General features: G+C 46.3%; 2 protein-coding genes and 1 long non-coding RNA gene across 4 annotated transcripts; 2 read left to right on the forward strand and 1 right to left on the reverse strand.

Moving 5' to 3' along the window:
- Window positions 1-1,099: 1,099 nt before the first annotated feature.
- Window positions 1,100-3,632, reverse strand: LOC127597511 (methyltransferase-like protein 27). Of its 2 annotated transcripts, none has more exons than XM_052060602.1 (5): window positions 3,513-3,632; window positions 2,499-2,627; window positions 2,277-2,412; window positions 1,448-1,540; window positions 1,100-1,376 (listed from the first exon to the last, which is right to left on the reverse strand). In XM_052060602.1, the coding sequence occupies exons 1-5, from the start codon at window positions 3,615-3,617 to the stop codon at window positions 1,174-1,176; spliced, it is 666 nt and encodes a 221-aa protein (XP_051916562.1). In that variant the 5' UTR covers window positions 3,618-3,632; the 3' UTR covers window positions 1,100-1,173. The 2 variants fall into 2 exon arrangements, with proteins under 2 accessions (XP_051916562.1, XP_051916554.1); XM_052060594.1 differs by lacking the exon at window positions 3,513-3,632 and adding an exon at window positions 2,875-3,027.
- A 1,105-nt stretch (window positions 3,633-4,737) lies between these two features.
- LOC127597742 (uncharacterized) lies at window positions 4,738-5,734 on the forward strand. The gene is made up of 3 exons (XR_007961708.1): window positions 4,738-5,031; window positions 5,177-5,291; window positions 5,702-5,734. It is a non-coding gene; the product is annotated as an uncharacterized LOC127597742 (long non-coding RNA).
- A 28-nt stretch (window positions 5,735-5,762) lies between these two features.
- Window positions 5,763-7,227, forward strand: LOC127599673 (merlin-like; the record flags this gene model as incomplete). Its single annotated transcript, XM_052063833.1, has 4 exons — window positions 5,763-5,849; window positions 5,949-6,071; window positions 6,754-6,837; window positions 6,939-7,227. Coding segments are annotated over 4 exons (507 nt in total), but the record flags the coding sequence as incomplete, so codon positions are not given.
- Between the last annotated feature and the right edge of the window lie 13,114 nt (window positions 7,228-20,341).

The raw sequence follows: 20,341 nt of genomic DNA on the forward strand, positions 1-20,341 counted from the left end.
CTACTCTTTTTTGATACTGATCTATGTTTGGCGTGGTTGTTAGCGGATGTGCATGCGGTTGCAACCGATGAGGCTGATTAGGAGTCTTTTGTTCAGTTTCGACATTTGCACGCTTTGAATTCCGATGCAAATTGCTGGGACTTCTTGTTGGGAAAATCTTCGTTGTACACATTGTACACTTCATTGTGCGCACATCAGCCAAAGTATTAAGTACAATTACATGAGTTCAATTTTGTCCTTAAGGTGACGTCCATCGGCACCAGGGCTTAAAGCAGAAATCAAGGAAAAAAGAAAATTCCAGATATTTTACACTCCGAAACCTAAACACAGTATTTTGATTAATACCAGGTTTCTGAAAGAAGACTGAGGCAGAATAATCCACCTTTTTTTATTCATCTCAGGAACGGCCATTTTGTCCAGTAGTGCCGCCACCTGTTGTTGACTGAAAGTGGCGGGTTCGGACATGCAAGGTACTGCCATCACTCACACCTCGACGTTCAAACACACACCAACCAGCCAAGTTTCTGATGTAATTTACTAGGCCACGCCCCTTCAGGAAACACATGCAACACTACAGTTGGTGTTTTATTGTATTTATTTCATTGGGACAGTGCACATTAATCAACACAATAATAAACAGTGTAAATGCGCCAGACCTAGCATAAATGCTAGTTTTCAGCCGTAGTCCCAAGATTCTTATCAATTTTCCCTTTTGAATGTCACTTTTTAAATTATTTTGTCCTAGTGTTGCGTTGTTTCTGTCCTTTACCCACTTGACATCCTAAAAATGAATGGTCTCTATTTAAATAGATGGTTAAATTGAATTTAACTTGGCAATGAAGTATATGAGTCAATATACTTTTACTGTCATGTTGGGCAGATTTTTGTGGAAATCTGAGTATTCTTGTGTGTGTGTGTGCGTGTGTGTGTGTGTGTGTGTGTGTGTGTGTGTGTGTGTGTGTGTGTGTGTGTGGTGTGTGTGCGTGTGTGTGTGAGAAAGCGCACACGGATGGAAAGTGGACGTGGGGGTGAAGCGTCTCTCCATCCATCACGTGCCGGTCGGTCAAGTCTGCGAATCAAAAGTCGGACAACTCGAATTGATAGAAATGACGTTTATTGCGTGAAGGCCAAGGCCGCCGAAAGAAAGATGCATGCGGACGTGGCAGGGGCGCGTCAGAGCTTTTGAAAGAGATAAACGCATCCAGGGACGTATCCCCTCTCCTGGTCGCTCACCCCTCGCTGAAACTCGCTCACGTGGGTCACCTCCACCCGCCGCCACAGTCCCTCGTCCTCCATTTTCTTCATCTCGCCCTCCAAGGCCACCTTGTAGGCGATGTTGTCACTTTTCGCCGGGGTGCTCATGCAGACGAGGCCTCCTGCGCGGTCACGAGTTCGCAAGTCACTCGGAGAACCAAAGAGCGTGGACCGAGTCCGAAGGCGGCCTCACCCCGCTTGGCGGCCCGCCACAGCTCCCGGATCACCTTCGCCGGGATGTGACTTGAACTCAGAGCGCCGGAAATTGTCACCACGTCAAAGGCGTCTGCGGCGGGAGAAAATCGCATCAACGCCTTCCCGACGACACCCGGCGCAGCGGCGCACCCGTTTCTCGTCGTGGCACGAGCAGGTTTTCTGCTCAAAGGACCATTCGGGGTCGGGTCCTTCTTTCTGTTTCTGTCAAGCGTTTGCTGTTGCGGCGTCGGTGCGTTTGTGCCATGGATTTTGCTTTGGATCTGTCATGATTGGGTTTAGGGACCAGCAGGTGGCACTGTAGGGCTCCCCTGGCAGCTGCACACCTGTTGCTCATGAGGACTTCATGAGGAATTCAAAGGACACTCGCTGTCGGGTCCTTGTTGCTTCTTGCTACTGTCATGGGCGTTGCTCTTTGCTCTTGGTTTCTGTCATGTTTAGTTCATTGTTATCTTTTAGCTTTAGTCGCGGCTTTGGTTTTATACTTTGTGTGTTTTGGCTTGAGTTTTCTTTGGCTTAAGTACAATTGCTGAAATACACCCTGCTCCTCCCTCCCGCCTTCTTTTGGGGGCCCCGCGCCACCGCGCTCCCGACAGAGTTTGCCGTCTTCACCGCGCATTGCCGACGGCTGAGCGCTTCTCGAGTCCTCGCGTTTCCCTACGCATGAAGACTTTACACCAGCCGGTCGAGTCCCGACTCGAGAGAAGCGCAACCAGACGGGTGGCTTTTGGCTCACTCCTAACATGCGCTATGCAAAAGTCAGCCAAAAGCCTTTGTCCTTTGTCCTCGTTCGCAGATATGTCAATCACCTGACGGAACGGGAATCGGCCGCTCCCCCAGCATGGCCATCTTGAGGTCCCGGTACAAGCCGCTGTGTCGGGCGCGCTCCAGCATCCGCTCGTTGCCGTCGACGCCCACAAAGTGCTGGAATCCTTCCCGCTTCATCTGCGCCACACCCGCGTGCCTCCGATCATCACTTGGCCTCGACAAACGACCAAGCGTCGTTCACTCCGAGCGCCGTACGTACGCACCATCTTGGCCGCCATGCCCGTGCCGCAGGCCACGTCCAACACCATCGCCGCTTGGCGCTCGCTGCCGAAGTGGGCGGCGACCTGGCCCGCCACCAGTCGAGGGGCGCGGAACTCGAGAAGGTCAATATCCTGCGGAACCGAGGAGACCGGCAATGAGTACGTGGCTTCAACGGAGCGCAAAAAGGTGCGCGTTTCGCATTTCGGCGGCGGCCGGGGCCAATCAGGGGAGCGCGCTCCATCGGAAAAAAACTGCCGTCGCGAGAAGCCATCCGAACGAGCGTGTCGGCGTGCCATGTGAGATGGCACGCGAATCATTGACGCGGTCGGGTGAGGTGGCGTCAATGTGATCGGCGCTCGGGTGATTTGCGTTGAAGACCTGCTCGTAATGTTGGGCCCATCGGTCGTAGAACAGCATGAGGTCCTCCGCAGAGCAGTTGTCGGGCACGGACCCAGTGGCGTCTCTGGCCATTTCGAACGTGCGCGGGTCCCCGGACGACATCGTGCGTGGGCCTGTCGAGCGGAAAGAGACGTCACCGCATCAACTTAATGACGCGGGAAATAAACATCAAGGTGGAGGCCGTAAACGTGGTACCGATGGGAGCCACCCAAAGCGCGACTCGAGTGTGCAGAAATGAAACGAGGCAGCGCTCGAAACATCTGACACGTGGCGTCGCTGCAGACAAGGAAACGCGAAGGGGCGGGGAAGGTCCGCTGGCGAATGGTACTACAAAACTACTGGTTACTCTAAAATGGTTCAATGATTTTGTTGTTGACGATGATACTAATGCAGCGTGTTATAGCGGAGACAAATTCCTTGCGTGTTCTACATACTTGGCCAATAAAGACGATTCTGATTCAGATTCTGAACCAACGCCAATGCTCGTTGCCAAAGGCAAAGCGCTGTACATGGAGCAACCGACATATACAACGGCCAAGCAATAAATCGCTAACAAAGATGGTCGATGGCACCAAACGGTAACACGAAGATCAAATGGGAGTCATTCTGTGATTTACCTGGGAAGCAAAAGAAGAGTCAGCAAACGTCCAGTGGAAGCGGAGTCGCCCCAAGTCGAAAGCTCGGCAGATTTGTTCTGGGCCGCCTGCGCAGTCAACCCACATGAACTCTGTCTCTCACGTGGCAGCCCGCTGCACCAACGTCATTCCTCGTGGTCGCCCCGCCCCCTTATCTCTCTTATATATAGAGATATGTATATACTGTATGTAACCAGGTCAACCATACTTGGACTTTTGTAGTGAAGGCTTCCTTGTTTAACAAATGTAGCACAGTCACTTTAAAAGCCACGCTAGATGAAAACGCGCGGGAACACGTAGAGCGTGTGGGAATCAGACCGGGAAGCCACGTAAGGGTGGCATGCACGCCAAGCAGGGTAGTCGTTGAACAGTGCCTACTGCATGTCCCAACTTGATACACCCACTATCGTCGTTGACGATATTCGGGTAATTGCTAGCTATTTTACCATGAAGCTTGTTCGGTGTTACGGTCGGACGGGTGTTTAATTATTTGAATGGTATTTGTAGAGCAAAATATCGTGGCTCGGATTTTGAAATCTGCCGCTCGTGAGTCGTGTGTATAGCGTAAGTGTTTTCGCAATGTTACAATATGTAAATATGTGGGTTTTTTTTTAATTTGTGAAATGATATGAACTGTGTATCTGTTCTTTAGAGGGGAGATCATTTGTGTTTTTCCACGTGTTTTGTATACACCCAACATGCCGGAAAGTGTCGAGTAAGTGTGTCCTCTCATCACATTGGATTGTAATGATGGCACTTTTAAGTTTCATGGATGGTTGGAGCTTGCAAATAATGTATTTTTATTTCTCTTTCCTTATCAAGCAAGCCACTGCTGTTGTTTATTATGGTGAAATGTTCCTCAATCTGTTGGATACTTTTCTTTGATCTCTTAGATCCCCTTTCCAACTCTTTTAAAATTCAGTTAACATCTCAGTCTTTCATCTTAATGCTGAACAATTGTTTATTGTTCAGTCGGGAATAAAGCCCAGCTAAAAACGATTTTGTGTCCAGTCCAGTCTTTAAAAAAGACCAGGCTACATGTATATATTTTTTTATTTTAGTTTCTCGCACTTGTTCGGGCAACGAAGATCGGACACGTGGGATGCGGCGGACGCACTGAGCTTTCAGGAAGGCTCCGGATTTCTACGCGCCGTTTGTGGCCGGAGGTGCTTTTGAGGCTGCAGTTCCCCTTTCCCGAGCTTCCGAACGAGCTTCCTCAACTTTAGCGACGCCTTGACAAGTAGCGAGCAAACTTTTTCCGCAGCCGCTTAGGAAAAACAAAAATCCCAAGCAAATGAGGAGTGGCTTCATATGCGCGTTTAGTGATGGAGCCTTGCGAAAAGTCGCTGCCTTGTTTGGGTCGCTTTCAGTGTATTTTCGTGCTGTAGTTGAACCTGGCGCCGAAGCAAGTTAGCTTAGCATCAAGCCGACAAACAACAACAACAACTAAAAAGTCTCCTTCAACTTGTTTGGCCGACTGAAAGTTTCGCATTCCTCTCCGGTAATTACCTTTGTCGACATGTCAGGGAGTTGTCTTGGTTATGTATGATCATTTGTCGTTGACGGAACCGTTTGTTGTTTGGATAGTCTTTGTTTTGTGTTGTTGAAGCGTGAAAACGCTGAAAATGATCTGGGCTTCCCCGCAGGTTTGCCTGTCAGCTGCGCGGCAAAATGTCCATTTTAGGCTTAAAAAAGAAACAGCCCAAAACGTTCAAAGTCAAAGTCATCACCATGGATGCTGAGATGGAGTTCAGTTGCGAGGTAGGACGTCGCAGAGTCTGTTCCCGAGCACGCTTTTCAAATCCGTGTGTGTGTGTGGGGGGGCAACACTCTTCTCTGTGCAAGCCATATTTAGATTCCAGGGACCCCCGAGCCAGAGGTAAAGAGCATGACAATTTTATGTGCCCATCGTCGTCGTCATCCTTCTTGTGCACCAAAGAAGGACGGCCTTGCGCATTTCATCCCATTCATATGATTAAAAGCGCATCCGCTCCAGTCCGGCAGACTTTTAAAACGTCTCGTTTTTGCCGCCGCGCTGTTTTTTCCTCATCCGAAAGACACGAAAGAAGATTTGGAATGAGCATCTTTGTTCTCATGAAGCAAACGTTGTCAAAGTCCGGCTGGCGTCTCGTCACGGAGGCGGCGCCTAACCTTGCGCTTTTGTCCTTCAGGTGAAGTGGAAAGGCAAAGACTTGTTTGACCTGTGTTTGACCTGACCCTTGTTTGACCTCAAGCACGGTGGGCTTGAGGGAGACCTGGTTCTTTGGCCTGCGCTACACCGTCAAGGACACGTACGCGTGGCTCAAACCTGACAAACGGGTGAGTGCAGCAAAGGAAGAAAAATAAAAAAGATGCTCGCATGTCATTGTTGTTCAGTGAAATGACCTGAAATGAAATCCCCGCATCCCCACCCCCCAGGTCCTGGACCAGGAGGTTCCAAAAGACTCGCCCATCACGTTTCACTTCCTGGCCAAATTCTTCCCAGAGAAAGTTGAAGAAGAACTGGTCCAAGAAATCACGCAGCACCTCTTCTTTTTGCAGGTTCTTCACTTCAAGTCACGCATTTTCTTCCCGGCGGTTAGCGCGTCGACCTTGCGGCGCAGAGGTTGCGGGTTCGATGCCGACTCCGGCCTACCTGTGTGGACTTTGCATGTTCTCCCTGTGCCCGCATTGTTTTTCTCCGGGTACTCAAGCTTTCTCCCGCGTTCCAAAAGCATGCGTGGCAGGTTGATTGAACGACTCCAAATTGTCCCGCGGCGTGAGCGTGGATGGTCGTTGGCCTGCGTGTGCCCCGCGATTGGCTGGCGACCCATTCTGGGTGTTTCCCCCCCCCCCCCCCCCCCCACCGCGACCCTTGTGAGGATAAAGCCGATCGGGAAATGGACGGATGGATCATAGGTTCTACGCGTCTCCACCAAGCGGCAAAATCCATCCCTTTTTGGGGCGGCCATTTTGCCACTGGCTGTCAACTAAAAGTGACCCCCCCCCCCTGTGATGGGCAAAAATGGCTGCATTTTGCTCCTTCATTCCAATTCCACATATCCCATTTTCGGCAGAATGCTCGTTTTGGACTCCTGCGGCTGCATGGAAGATTTCCGAAAGAACATTTTGGACTTGACTTACACACATGTCAATTCAATTCAATTGTAATGAGTTCATTTGAAGTTTTTGTTGGCTTGTTTTGCCTTGGTAATGCTGACACGCTTTTGTTTCTTTGGTTCAGGTGAAAAAACAGATCTTGGATGAGGAGATCTTCTGTTCGCCCGAAGCTTCTGTTCTTCTGGCCTCGTACGCTGTCCAAGCCAAAGTAAGTCACCACGCCAGGTTGCACGCGTACACGGGAAGCCCCCCCCCCCCATCCAACCTTAAAAAAAAATTGCAATCAATTATTTTAAAATGTTCTTCCAGTACGGCGACTCCGACCCCAACTTCCACAAGCCGGGCTTCCTGGCGCAGGATGAACTTCTGCCCAAAACAGTTAAGTGTGCCCATTGCCATGTTGATGCCCACCACAGGAGGGCGCTCAAGAGGCAATCGCGTCACGCGGATCTGGCTTGCCAAACTCGTCTGTGCAATAAAACGCGGAATGCTTCTACAATCTTGCCCGTTTTTCAAACGTAAATCACTTTCGTTTGAAAATTCTCGTGGCGCACTCGTACTGGATGGTCTGCGGCCGTGACCAGTCGGTTCATCTTGAGTGGAGTCGCTCATCTTTGTTTTCGTTGTAGCGAGAATAGTGTGTGTGTGTGTGTGTGTGTGTGTGTGTGTGTGTGTGTGTGTAATCCCATTAAGTAAAAAGTCCCTCAGCCTCTAGGCTTCACTAATGTACCCAATGGGACTAATTATTGGCAGGACCAAAGTCTACAGGTGTGGTCTCCGTAAAATAAAAGTAAATTCTCAAGGGTATAAAATGTGAATGACTGAGGGTCCCCACATGACAAGATTGCTGGACATCCATTAGCATGTGTTAGCATCAGGTAATTACATCTGTGCTGGAGGGCCGATGTGTATGTGTGTGTGGTGTGTGTGTGTGTGTGTGTGTGTGAGATGAGGCAAACGTCAATGAAACCCTCACACCGAATTCAACACGCCCAAAAGAGAAAAAAAAGGGGACTCTGCTTGAAGGATGATGTAACAAATGGAAGCAGTCACTCGGAGGAGTGACACGAGGCTACCTAATGAAAGCCAGACAGCAAAAATTAGGTATGAACGCCGCAATGAGACAAAGCAGGGCCACTGATGAAAACATGTGAAGTTTTTTTTCCCAACAATCTTTTTTTGTTGTTGTTGTCATTTCCGTCAAATTTTGTTTTCTTGTAAGTGAATTTTCAGAAAGATGTGGAGGTGCTGTGAAAGCATGGTAGACCTGAATGAAATTCAAGCCACTTTTGTTTGGAATTACGCTCAATGAAGTAATTTTAAAATTGACCTAAATTTGAACACAACTTTAACAAAGGCCCAAAATTGCAGATCCCTAGAAAGGAGCATTTACCAATGTACATACAGAATGTCTCAATTATTGCTCTTCATTCCAACGAAATACTTTCCATGTAAATCGAAATCCCTTGTGAAGTGCTGCCCATCTTTAAAACCCGCCTCAAAACTCACTTGTATTCTTTTGCATTTGACTCAGCATGACTCATATTTGATCTTAGTTTTACTGTTTGGTGCCTACAACCATCTTTGCTACTGATTATTGCTTTATTGTTGTATATATGTTAGTTGCTCCATGTACAGCACTTTGTATGCAGCGATGACTGTTTGAAAGTGCTCTATAAATACAGTTGAGTTGAGTTGAAATGATGCCCTTACAGACGAGCAAACAGATTAGCCTGCTTCAATGTGCTTCAAAATCAAAGCCAAATCAAAACATCAACAGCAAGTCCTTTTGCACTTTCTACTTGAATAATAAACGACTTCTGCACTACTTCTGGTACCTTGACCAACAAGTTTCGTTCATCCTGTGAGCAGCTTGTGACTCAGTTCCCTCATATCAAATCAATTCTCACCATTGAAATGAATTGTGAAACGCCATTGCTTCATTACAGTCTCCCAGTTAAAACATCACCTCTGCCACCATCGACCCCCTCCCCCCAAAAATGGCTGTTTTTACGAAGTTTTCTCTCTTTTGTAAAGTTAAACAAATATGGAAAAACTAAGTATTATGAAGCACTGAAATGTTCTTCCTGGAATTCTTCTTTTTATTGTCAAGGGAAATAAGTTTTCATTTCATTCATGATTTAATTATTTTTAATGAATTGACCAATGAATTGATTATTAAAATTTTATTCCGCCAAATATCAGCATTGGCATCTTCCTCAAAAAAATAAATAAATGTAAAAAATCTGGGCCGTAGTTATAACTGTATGGACTCTATTTGTGCAGTGGATGTGCATCTTTTAGGGGTGTGGCCTAATGAGTATCTTGCCTGTGAGATGAGGCCTGGAGCAGCTCCTTCTCAGTATTATTTTGGAATTGTGTGTTTGTTTGTGTCTTTGACTGTTTTTCCCACTTAATAAATTTGACTGCACTCAAGTGGCGGTGTATGTGAAGATTGCTAGTAGCTCAAATCTTTTCCGTAACTCAAAAAACTCACACGTTAAGGTTCCAATATATTTCTATTTCGAATGTAAGTAACTTTTATGTCTTGGGGGGGGCAATTGAGGTCAAACCTATTGCGGAGGAGGTAAATGTTTGCTCGTCATACATTTTGTCATGTTTCCTTTTGTGTGGCATAATGACATTCCTGGGTCGAGATCAGAAGCAGACTTTCAAAATGACCACGTTGATGTCATTCACCATCCACGCCAAAGCCATCCAAAACTCATCATCCCTGACTATATTACGGGGAAAGTCCAAAAGCGACCATTTTCCATTTCTTGGGAAAAGCCAGACTTTTTCCGCCCTAAAGATGTCTGGGAAGGGCACAATTTCATCAGTGTATTCAAAGTCTTCTTTTGCCACATCGCAAGCTTTTACAGTTGGACTGCATATCTACGTCACTGGACAGTCTTCATGGATTGAAACAGCATTTATTCCTAATCCGCTTTTTTTTCCCAGTGTACTTTCCTCTGGTTATTTAACGACTCCTTACACCAGGGGTGCCCATTAGGTAGATCCTGATCTACCGGTAGATCTAAGACAGGTCCCAAGTAGATCTGAAGAGTGTCGAGGAGAAAAAAAAACAAACAACCATTTGTGTGTCTTTTTACATGTGCGTAACATATTTTTTTGTGTTCATGTACGCTGCACGCTAATCATCCTATCAGTCTCATTTTCACAAAATAAATATTAAAAAAATAAAATAAAGCAGGTAAATCTTGAATTTAAGGTCGCGCCTGGTTACGTTACTGGTCCCAAGTCGACCGTGAGCGGTAGTGGGAGGAAATGTGTGTGTGTGTGGGGGGGGGGGGGATATGTGTGATATGGGAGATATGTTTGGGCGCGTCGGCTATTGCTCGTCGTGGCGCGCATGTATATGTGCGCGAGTGCATGGTCGTGTGTCCGTGTGTGTGTGTGTGCGCGCGCTCCTGTGTGTGAGTGGATTTTGGAATTTCTGACGACCACATCGCTTTTTTCAGAGCCAGCATATTTCTGGGTTTCTTTTGATTTTTGAGAGAATTAATGTCTTTCCGTACAGCTACATAGATTTATTCAGAAGGTCCATGCATCAGGGTTAACTTAACAGTGGTTTTGCAAATGGAGAAACCAAAAAACAAACAAAAAACATGTGAAAGAGCAAAACTATATTTAAAAAATCACTGATTTGATGGAGTGTTACCAGAAAAGTGTTGGACCGCTGTTCAGTGCTGCGCTGTGATTGGCCAATCTACATTCCAGGGGTGTGGTTTATTCAGTTTGGTACTAACTCCAAATCAAGTCCGCTCGGTACTTGGTAACTCTGTTGTTTTTAAGCTGTTTTGAGGTTAACGGATCCTCAGCTGTTCCAGTCGTCGTCCATTCACTTGACAATCCAGCAGCTCCATTGTTTGGTTTGTTCCCATTCAATGTCAGTTTCTTGCAAACGGCCGGACCCGCAGCTGCTCCTCAAGTTGGGGTCCACCTATCTCGACATTAGTGGCCCACTTGAAATCTCATCCATCCGCCGCAAGACCACCAGGATGACGGCAGCGTTCAAACACGCGGCCGCTTTGCGACGACGTCAGCTTGGAGGGCAAACAAAGAAAACCATCAGGAGGTCAGACGGAACAATAAATTGAACCAAAACGGAACCGAGAGGAAAGCGTTCATCCCGATCCAATAACTCTTTACGCTCTTGCCGTTTATTATATTTTATGTCCGAGTGAGCGTCGTCCTGATTGCATTAACAGGCCCGCACGAGGCTTTGGAAGAACAAACTGGCCTGGGGAGGATGGGAGGGAATGACACAGTCTGGACAGGTATGGCAAGCTTTAAAATGAGGGGGAAAGTACATTCATCAGCGTATATTTGTATTTGCTGGAAATTGGAAAGAAAAACCCTCTTGGTTACCAAGTTTGGAATAAGTTTGGGGGCGAGAGTGAAATTCCCTGATTGCAGCAGATCGCAAGAAGGTGAACACCCAATTTCTGAAAACGTCGCGGTGCTCTGTCCTTCATTCGTTTCCGTCGCGTTTCTGGTTGTGACGATACAAAAGGGGACTGCCCGCAGTGAGAAAGATTTCACACCAAGTGCATCACTACTCGAGGTTGTCAGTGTTGAGAAAGTTCATCTTCTTGGCGAATTAGTTCAAGGTTCAGCTCACAAATCTTAAAATGTATGAGTTCATTTCATTGAAATTCTTGGAACCAAGTTCATCGTTCCAAAAATGAACTTGTTCATCATTAAAACAACATAACAATAACAAAAAAGAGTATAGTCCTGAATGTGCATACACAAACATAATTCGCCATAGGAAACATCCATGGATCCATCCATTTTCTGATCCGATTATCCTAATGAGGGTCACGGGTCGTGCTGGAGCCTATGCCAGCCATTTTCGGGCAGGAGGCGGGGGACACCCTGAACCGGTCGAAAGACAATGCAGGGAACACAGAGACGAACAACCACCCGTGCTCACACTCACACAACACAGGAATAATCTAGGCTGATCGAACACTCCGATCAGCCTGCCATGCATGTTCTTGGAATATGGGAGGAAACCAGAGTACCTGGAGAAAACCCACACAGGCATGGGGACAACATGCAAACTCCACACAGGGAGGCCGCAGCCGGGATCGAACCCACGACCTCTGTACTGTGAGGTCAACGGGCTAACCAGTCGACCACTAGGCTGGCAGTGTTAGCTATCTTTGTTCCAGTTACTGCTGGGGGAGATGACAATGGGGTCGCTACTGAAGGCTGTTTTTGGGTTGGAAATGGTCTGTTTGAACTTGCTGTTGCCATTTCCTTTTATTTATTTATTCTTGTCACCGACACATACCCCAAAAGGCTCGCCGGGTGGTTTAAATCAAGGTGGTGTTTCAGGTTCGCTCTTTATATAATTCAAGTCCGTATTTGCTTTTTGAAACTGGGCGGGCAAATATGTCAGATTTTTTTTCCTCCCGAATCAACACTGAGATTCTTGAACATTATTATAAGATGATACCTTATCGTTTGCCGAGACAGGTATTGAGCTCGTAGCTCTTGTGCGTCGTCATACTTTTTTTTTTTTTTTTTTTGTGGACCACCCCCACCCTCCACTTCCTAGCACACATCGCATTTTGTCATATGGCACATCCTTTTTCTGAACAGCTTTATCCTCACTCGGGTCGTGGGTGGTGCTGGAGCCCATCCCAGCCGTCTTCGGCGAGGCACTCCCTGAACCGGTTGCCAGCCAATCGCAGGGCACACAGAGACGAACAACCACGCACGCCCGAGGGACAATTTTGAGTGTTCAGTCAGCTTGCCATGCATGTTTTTGGAATGTGGGAGGAAACTGGAGAAAACCCACACAGGCACGGGGAGAACATGCAAACTCCACACAGGAGGGCCAGAGCCAGGATAGAACCCTGCACCCCTGCACTGAGAGGTCGACGCACGAACCACTGGTCCACCGAGCCTCCCCAAATAATGACTTGTTCCGTCTAATTAAAGCTCATTCACAGTTTGTTGAGTCAGGGTTTTCTCCTTGTAGTCTAACAAGAGAACACCTGCCACTCTTGAACGATCACGAACTACCGTTCAAAAAGCGTTCACTGATCCCAGAATGAGCTCCTTCATAGAAACAAAAGTAAAAGTACTCCGAAAAGACTCAAATCTCAAATTGAAAAAAGAATTTCATCCCGAACCGAGATGCTCTTGCAGTCTACTGAAACACTCTCAAGCGAACTCCTAAAAACCTCCGAGCGCTGCTGAACAATTGCACAGACCTCCTGAAATGCTCTGACACACATTTGCACACACAACTGAAATGCTCTGATGCGACTAAAATGTAAACGCACACTACCGGAATGCTCTATCCCAAGTTACTAAAGCTCTCTCACACCTGTTATTGAAATCCTCTCACTCAATTGAAACGAGCACACATATGCGCACACACACGCACACACACAGACACACAACCAAATAATTGGCAATGGCAAAAGGCGGCTACGCATTTTCTACAGCAGGTGTCACCAACATTTTTGAGGGTGAGAGCAACTTCATGTGTACCGATTGTGTGAAGGGCTACCAAATTGATACACGTCTGAAATAACAAATTTGTCCAAAATACCTTCAATAATATGAGGATGTGTTATTTTTAATACTTGATGATTTAAATTGTCAGACTTTGATCGTGTTTCGAAATGTCTCACAGTACTGCCAATGTTTGCATTTTTAAATCATAATTTCTACTAGCAAATCACAATGTCCAGGCACTGGCGGGCTACTCAAGTGGTCTTCACGGGCTACCTGGTGCCCGCGGGCACCATGTTGGTGACCACTGTTCTACAGTAGTGTACCTCGAATCACCGCTATCGCTCTCATCATTGCCATCGCTGTGTGCTACGTCACACATTACTTTGAAGTCTTTACCGCAGCGTGCTGCGCGCCGGCATGTCAAGTTTCTGCAAGCCATTAAGAATGTATTCTCGGGCCTGATTCAAGCCACATTGATATTTCCTCTCCTGGAAATGAGCGCGAGGAACAACAACATGGGTTGAAAGATTATAAACATGAAGAGGATCCGCTGCAAAGATAATTGCCGCAATTTTCCATGATTCATTCACGACAGAGCACCAAGCGCTGATAGCGGCCGTGAACTCGGCGACATGATGACGACATGGGGAGGGGGGGTCATCAGGGGTCCTGTGGTGGTAGTGGGGGTGGGGGGGGGGGTTAATCACATGCGGTGCAGCCTTTACACCAGAGGCGGGCAAAGTACAGCTCGTGAGCCCCATTCTTTCATTCAGCCCTGGATGGATCTTGTTAATGTGGTTAAAACGGAATCTTTTTTTTTTAAATAGTACAAACAACCTACATCAGTCAGAGTTAAGGTGATAAATTCTAAACATTAATTAAATATAATAATAAATCAGAATTAAGTTGATAAAGGTACTGCAATATCCATTAAGAATACAAGAGAAAATTGACACAAGAGTGCTACGGTGTGTATGTATAAAATCCCAATACAAACCAAAAGTTGTAAAAATATCACGGTTAAGGGTAAAGTATGAGCCTTAATGGAGACTTCTTTCTTCTTACTTTCTTTCTTTCCTGATTGATATAAAAATGATCTATTTATATATAAATACATAACATGGGGTAGGACTAGATAATTGTGTTGTATGATGACTCATTCCTCTTTCTTTTTACTATTTTACTTACCTTACTTTCTGTCAATTTATTACTGTATATGTATATGTTCAATGAACAAAAAAACAAAGGAAAAAAAAAGTGGTTCTCTGCCATAGTTCAGGACATTTGTAAGTGACCTCCATATTTCTCAATGGGAGTGTATGTACAGTATTTAATTTTTCTTGTTATCTCATTAACTAATTTATTGTAAGTGATGATCATTTATTGAGAATTATTACAACAAAAATTCACAACTGTATTGATCCATCCATCCATCCATCCATCCATCTAATGAATAAGTTAACAGTAATTCCAGCAGTGGACTCTGGCGAGCTTTAAATGACGGGAAGTTGTCTGTATGGATAAAGATCAAGCCAGGACGCGACGCCGGTCAACTTGGCGTACTGAAATGTTGCACCCCTCCTTAGTCCTATCTATTACAGTGAAGAGGAGCTACAGCACATGGCAAACAACAAGAATCATTGGGTAGCGAATTTTGCTCACGCGGACTAGAAATGTGTCATTATTGATGCTTTTATTACATTTTGTTATCTTCAAGGGAATTAACGTGGTGGCCAGTGTGAGCGGTGGGGCAATACCCGAACACCTTCTATTGACTGGCCGCCACGATGAATAAAAAAAAAAAAAGGTCTCTCAATATCGAGGAACGACAGTGTGTATATATACTGTATATATACCAACCTGTGCACAGCCTGGATTGATTAAGATAAGATAAGATATCCTTTATTTGTCCCGCTCGATAAGCCACTTACCCAAGTGTCCATCAAATGTGGCATATACCATGCCGCATTTGATGCCATGGCAGTGATCCATGTATGTGGCATCGAGTCATAGGCTTTCTTGTAATCAATCCAGGCTGTACACAAGTTGGTACATCGGGACCTACAGTCTTGTGTGACTGTTCTGTCAACCAGGAGCTGATGTTTGGCTCCTATGGTATCTCTACCAATGCCCTCCTGTGCTTCGCTCATGTATTGATCCATGTGTCCACTTATCTTAGCCGCAATGATGCCTGACATGAGCTTCCATGTTGTGGAGAGGCAGGTTGTTGGCCGATAGTTGGATGGGACTGCACCCTTTGAGGGATCCTTCATGATCAGTATCGTTCGCCCTTCGGTTAGCCATCCTGGGTGAGTCCCATCCCTCAGCAGCTGGTTCGTTTATGCTGCTAGACGCTCATGGAGTGCTGTGAGTTTCTTTAGCCAGTAGGTGTGGATAATGGTGCTGTCCAGTTCTTCATATCTGAGACTCTTTCCTGTATGTCTGCCACTGTTATGGTAACTGGGTTCTGTTCGGGGAGGTTGCTGTGCTCCTCTCTCAGGTTCACCAGCCATTGTGCACTGCTGTTATGTGCAACCTCCTTCTCCCATATGCCTTTTCAGTACCTTTCAGTTTCCAGCCTTGTTGGGTCAGCTCTGTTGTTAGGACCCTGCCACTGAGCGTACACTTTCGCAGGTTGTGTTGCGAACAGCCTGTTTATTCGTCTGGCCTCATTCTCTTTCGTATACCGCTTTAGGCGCCTGGACAAGGCTTGGAGCCTTTGTTTGGCAGTTTCAAGTGCTTCAGGTAAGGTCATCTGGATGTACCTCTCGGGTATCTGCTTTTTTATCACACCTCTCTGGGCCTCCGTCAATTGACTCACATCTTTCCGAGCCGCCTTGATCTGATCCTCCAACCGTCTTTTCCATGGTGGGTAGCGTATCTCGTGGCTTCCATGGTTGCTCTTACAGCGAAGCATCTCTAGGATCACTGATGCTGAAGCATATATCAGCTCATTGGTTTCCGTGATGGTTATGGTAGGGATCGCCCTCAGTGCTGCATTCACACTTTCCATGAGACTTTCAGGTGGTACTTCACATAGCCCTTGTAATCGTTTTCTAGGTTGCCCAATTTCATTCTCGACATGATCTTATCTTTCAGGTCAGTTGCTGCCTCGCTCAGTATTTCCTTCATTGGGGCTGGCCTCCCAATCTCATCATCTGCAGTCATTGGGGCTTTCCTCCCAATCTCTGGTATGAAGTATATATATATATACTTCATACCAGCAGACATTGAGGACAGACATTGCAGACATTGAGGACAGCTACAAGTACCTCGGTATACCACAAGCCAATGGCAACCTCAAACTGGCAACAAGGAAAGCGGCTACGGCCAAATACCTCCAGCGAGTGAGGCAAGTCCTAAGAAGCCAGCTCAATGGCAAGAATAAGACCCGGGCAATAAACAGCTATGCCCTGCCAGTGATCAGATACCCTGCAGGAATAATAAGGTGGCCAAAGGAAGAGATTCAGACCACGGACCCAAAAGCTCCTAAACATGCATGGAGGGTTCCATCCCAAATCCAGCACCCTGAGACTGTACGCAAGCCGAAAGGAAGGAGGCCGGGGACTAGTGAGTGTGAGAGCCACTGTCCAGGATGAAACATCCAAGCTCCATGAATACATCAAGGAGAAGGCTCCAACGGATGACGTACTCAGAGAATGTCTCAGACAATGGGGAACAGAAGATGAGGCGCTGGAAGAGGGACCATCATGGGAGGACAAGCCCCTACACGGGATGTACCACCGGACCATAACTGAAGTGGCTGATCTCAAGAAGTCCTATCAGTGGATAGAGAGGGCTGGCCTGAAGGACAGCACAGAGGCACTCATCCTGGCTGCTCAGGAGCAGGCCTTGAGCACCAGAGCCATCGAGGCCCAGATATACCACACCAGACAAGACCCAAGGTGTAGGTTGTGCAAAGAGGCACCTGAGACGATCCAACACATAACTGTAGGGTGTAAGATGCTGGCAGGGAAAGCCTACATGGAACGCCATAACCAGGTGGCTGGCATAGTCTACCGAAACATCTGTGCGGAGTATGGACTGGAAACCCCAAGGTCAAAATGGGAAACACCTCCGAAGGTGGTGGAGAATGACAGAGCAAAGATCCTGTGGGACTTCCAGATCCAGACTGACAAGATGGTAATGGCGAACCATCCAGATATTGTGATCATAGATAAAGGGCAGAGGAAAGCCGTTGTAGTGGATGTAGCGGTCCCAAGTGATGGAAACATCAGGAAGAAGGAACATGAGAAACTCGAGAAATACCAAGGGCTCAGAGAGGAGCTGGATGTCTGGAAGGTAAAGGTGACAGTCGTGCCTGTGGTGGTTGGAGCACTCGGGGGCAGTGACCCCCAAACTCGATGAGTGGTTGCAACAGAGTGGAACAACATCGGACATCTCAGTCCAGAAATGTGCAGTGCTGGGAATAGCAAGGATACTGCGCAGAACCCTCAAGCTTCCTGGCCTCTGGTAGAGGACCCGAGCTGAATGAGGGACGGACACCACCCGAGGGGTGAGATGAGGATTTATATATATATATTAGAGCTGTCAAACGATTAAAATATTTAATATAATTAAAAATGCAACAGTCATAATTAATTTAAATTAACTAAAAATTAATCCTGATTACTCATGCATTTTTTATCGCTTCGGAATTTCCTTTTATTTTTTTTGTCCTATTTTCCCCCCATTTTAATGCTCTCATCAACATGGAATCATCAATCAGTTTTCTACGTGCAAAATGCAAATATTTACTGAAATAACAATTTCGATTTTCAATTTTACATGAACATTTTTCATTTGGAGCAGTTATTCACACATAATCTATTACACAATATTACTGTCCATCAACAACAGTGAAAAAAATATTTTGTCACACAACAGCTGCTTTAACAGCTCTTTTTATGGAATCAAAACAGAGCATCCATCCATCCATCCATCCATCATCTACCGCTTATCCGGGGCCGGGTCGCGGGGGCAACAGCTTTAGCAGGGAAGCCCAGACTTCCCTCTCCCTAGCTACTTCTTCCAGCTCTCCCCGGGGGATCCCGAGGCGTTCCCAGGCCAGCTGGGTGACGTAGTCTCTCCAGCGTGTCCTGGGTCTTCCTCGGGGTCTCCTCCCAGTGGGACATGCCCGGAACACCTCACCAGGGAGGCGCTCAGGAGGCATCCGAATCAGATGCCCAATCCACCTCATCTGGCTCCTCTCGATGTGGAGGAGAAGCGGCTCGACTCTGAGCCCCTCCCGGATGACTGAGCTCCTCACCTTATCTCTAAGGGAGAGCCCGGACACCCTGCGGAGAAAACTCATTTCGGCCGCTTGTATCCGGGATCTCGTTCTTTCGGTCACGACCCATAACTCGTGGCCATAGATGAGGGTTGGGACGTAGATCGACCGGTAAATTGAGAGCTTCGGCCTTTGGCTCAGCTCCTTCTTCACCACGACAGACCGATACAACGTCCGCATCACAGCAGACGCTGCACCGATACGCCTGTCGATCTCTCGCTCCCTCCTGCCCTCACTCGTGAACAAGACCCCAAGATACTTAAACTCCTCCTTATGTAGACCCTTATGATGACTACAAAACAGAGCAATATAACATTATAAAGTGTACATCTAACGTAAACTAGTACTCAGCCTATAGTATATTTAAGCCATGGTTGCATACTTCGTTTTTCTCAAGTTTACTTTGAATACAGCAGTCAGGCTATGTTGATTCTGTTGGTCCTTTTTGCGCGGAAGTCTCTCTACGGTTTTGTGTAGACATCATTTCGGATGACTACACTTGGTTTGATGACAACACTGAAGACGTTTTATTTTCAGGGTGTTCGCTAGGTCGCTACCACTGCATCGCTGAACTCTTGACGTGCCTCAGCGCATCGTCACTGTCAGACGAACACAGAGAAGCTCCACATGCTTTATTTATATGGACGCGGAACACTGTAACCTTCCACACAAAATAGTTCCAAACAAGTAACAATCATGTCAGTGGCATACATCGTATTCGACAGGCTACCTGCTTTCGATTCACCAGAGGCTCATCAACCTAGTCTCTTATTTCTCTCCCAAAACAGTGTCTTCTCCCGCTTGGTGTACTTTAGCCTTCTCCGCTACACCTTCTCGCTGGCAATCCGTAGTGGAGTCGTTCAATGCAATGCAAATGATTTCAGCTTGAGTCGAGCTGTGGACAATGTTGACAGGCTTGCATGCAGTAGCCGTGTCATCCATTTTCTTCGCTTTAAAATGATCAATAGCAGTCTTTCTGAGACGAGGGGGTGCAGTACACACGTCAGCTGTGTGCTTGGCCATTAAGTGGTATTTCAGACTCGACGTGTTATGATGATAAACTCTTTAAGTATCCGTTTTCGGTGTCTCGTGCTGCTGGGGCTGGCAAAACAAATGTGCGTGGACCTCTGCAGCACTCTTGTTGTTTTGTTTCTGGTTTATTTATAGAGCAACGTCACATCCGCTGTGACATGTGCCGCGTTAATCTCGCGAGAAAAAATTTAATCCCATTAAAATTCAGTTAAATTAATGCCAATAAAAACGCGCTAAATATATATATACACACACACACACACACGTGTACGCACACAGGCACGCACACACACACACACACACACTATTGCAAACAAGATCACACGAAATGTGATTCCGAGAGCCACAGGACGTCGGTCATGTATAATTAAAGCTATATGGAGACATCCAGTATGATTGAAAGAAGAGCGTTGCTTCCTTTAAGTCACAGGAAGGAGACGAAGGCCTAACATAGAGGTTTGGTTTTTAGAGATACCTTTAATGGCGATGCCAAATTAGCTTGGGGCTTGAGGGTCATTTGGGATAAATGATGCCATGTCATATAAATAAAGGGCATACCTAAGAATAGTACAAATGTGGACCCTAATACAAACATAATAAATCGATTATGACTCCTTACCTTCGTTTTGGGACCAATGAAATTCTCTGATTAGATTGTCATGCATTATCAAATGAAACAAATGCATGAATAGGCTTCGTTTTGTCGAGATTATACAGTAGTCCTAACTTTTAGTGTCATTTAAAATCCAGTTGTATTTTTGAAAATTACTTGTTCAAATATGTCTTTTTTATTCTATATGATATCATATTATGACTTTATCTTGAAATGTATGACTGTAAGCTCGAAGATTGCAAGACTGTTTTTTTTTTAGATTTGCCACTTTTTTTA

The sequence above is a fragment of the Hippocampus zosterae genome, chromosome 1 (assembly GCF_025434085.1).
Source record: "Hippocampus zosterae strain Florida chromosome 1, ASM2543408v3, whole genome shotgun sequence".
NCBI classification, from domain to species: domain Eukaryota; kingdom Metazoa; phylum Chordata; class Actinopteri; order Syngnathiformes; family Syngnathidae; genus Hippocampus; species Hippocampus zosterae.

Coding starts and splice junctions, on each gene's coding strand:
- LOC127597511 (XM_052060594.1), bottom strand. CDS start 2,997: ATGTCGTCCGGGGACCCGCGCACGTTCGAAATGGCCAGAGACGCCACT. Junction 2,628..2,874: donor GGGCCCAACATTACGAGCAG/GTCTTCAACGCA, acceptor TCGGTTCCGCAG/GATATTGACCTTCTCGAGTT. Junction 2,413..2,498: donor CGGGCATGGCGGCCAAGATG/GTGCGTACGTAC, acceptor GGTGTGGCGCAG/ATGAAGCGGGAAGGATTCCA.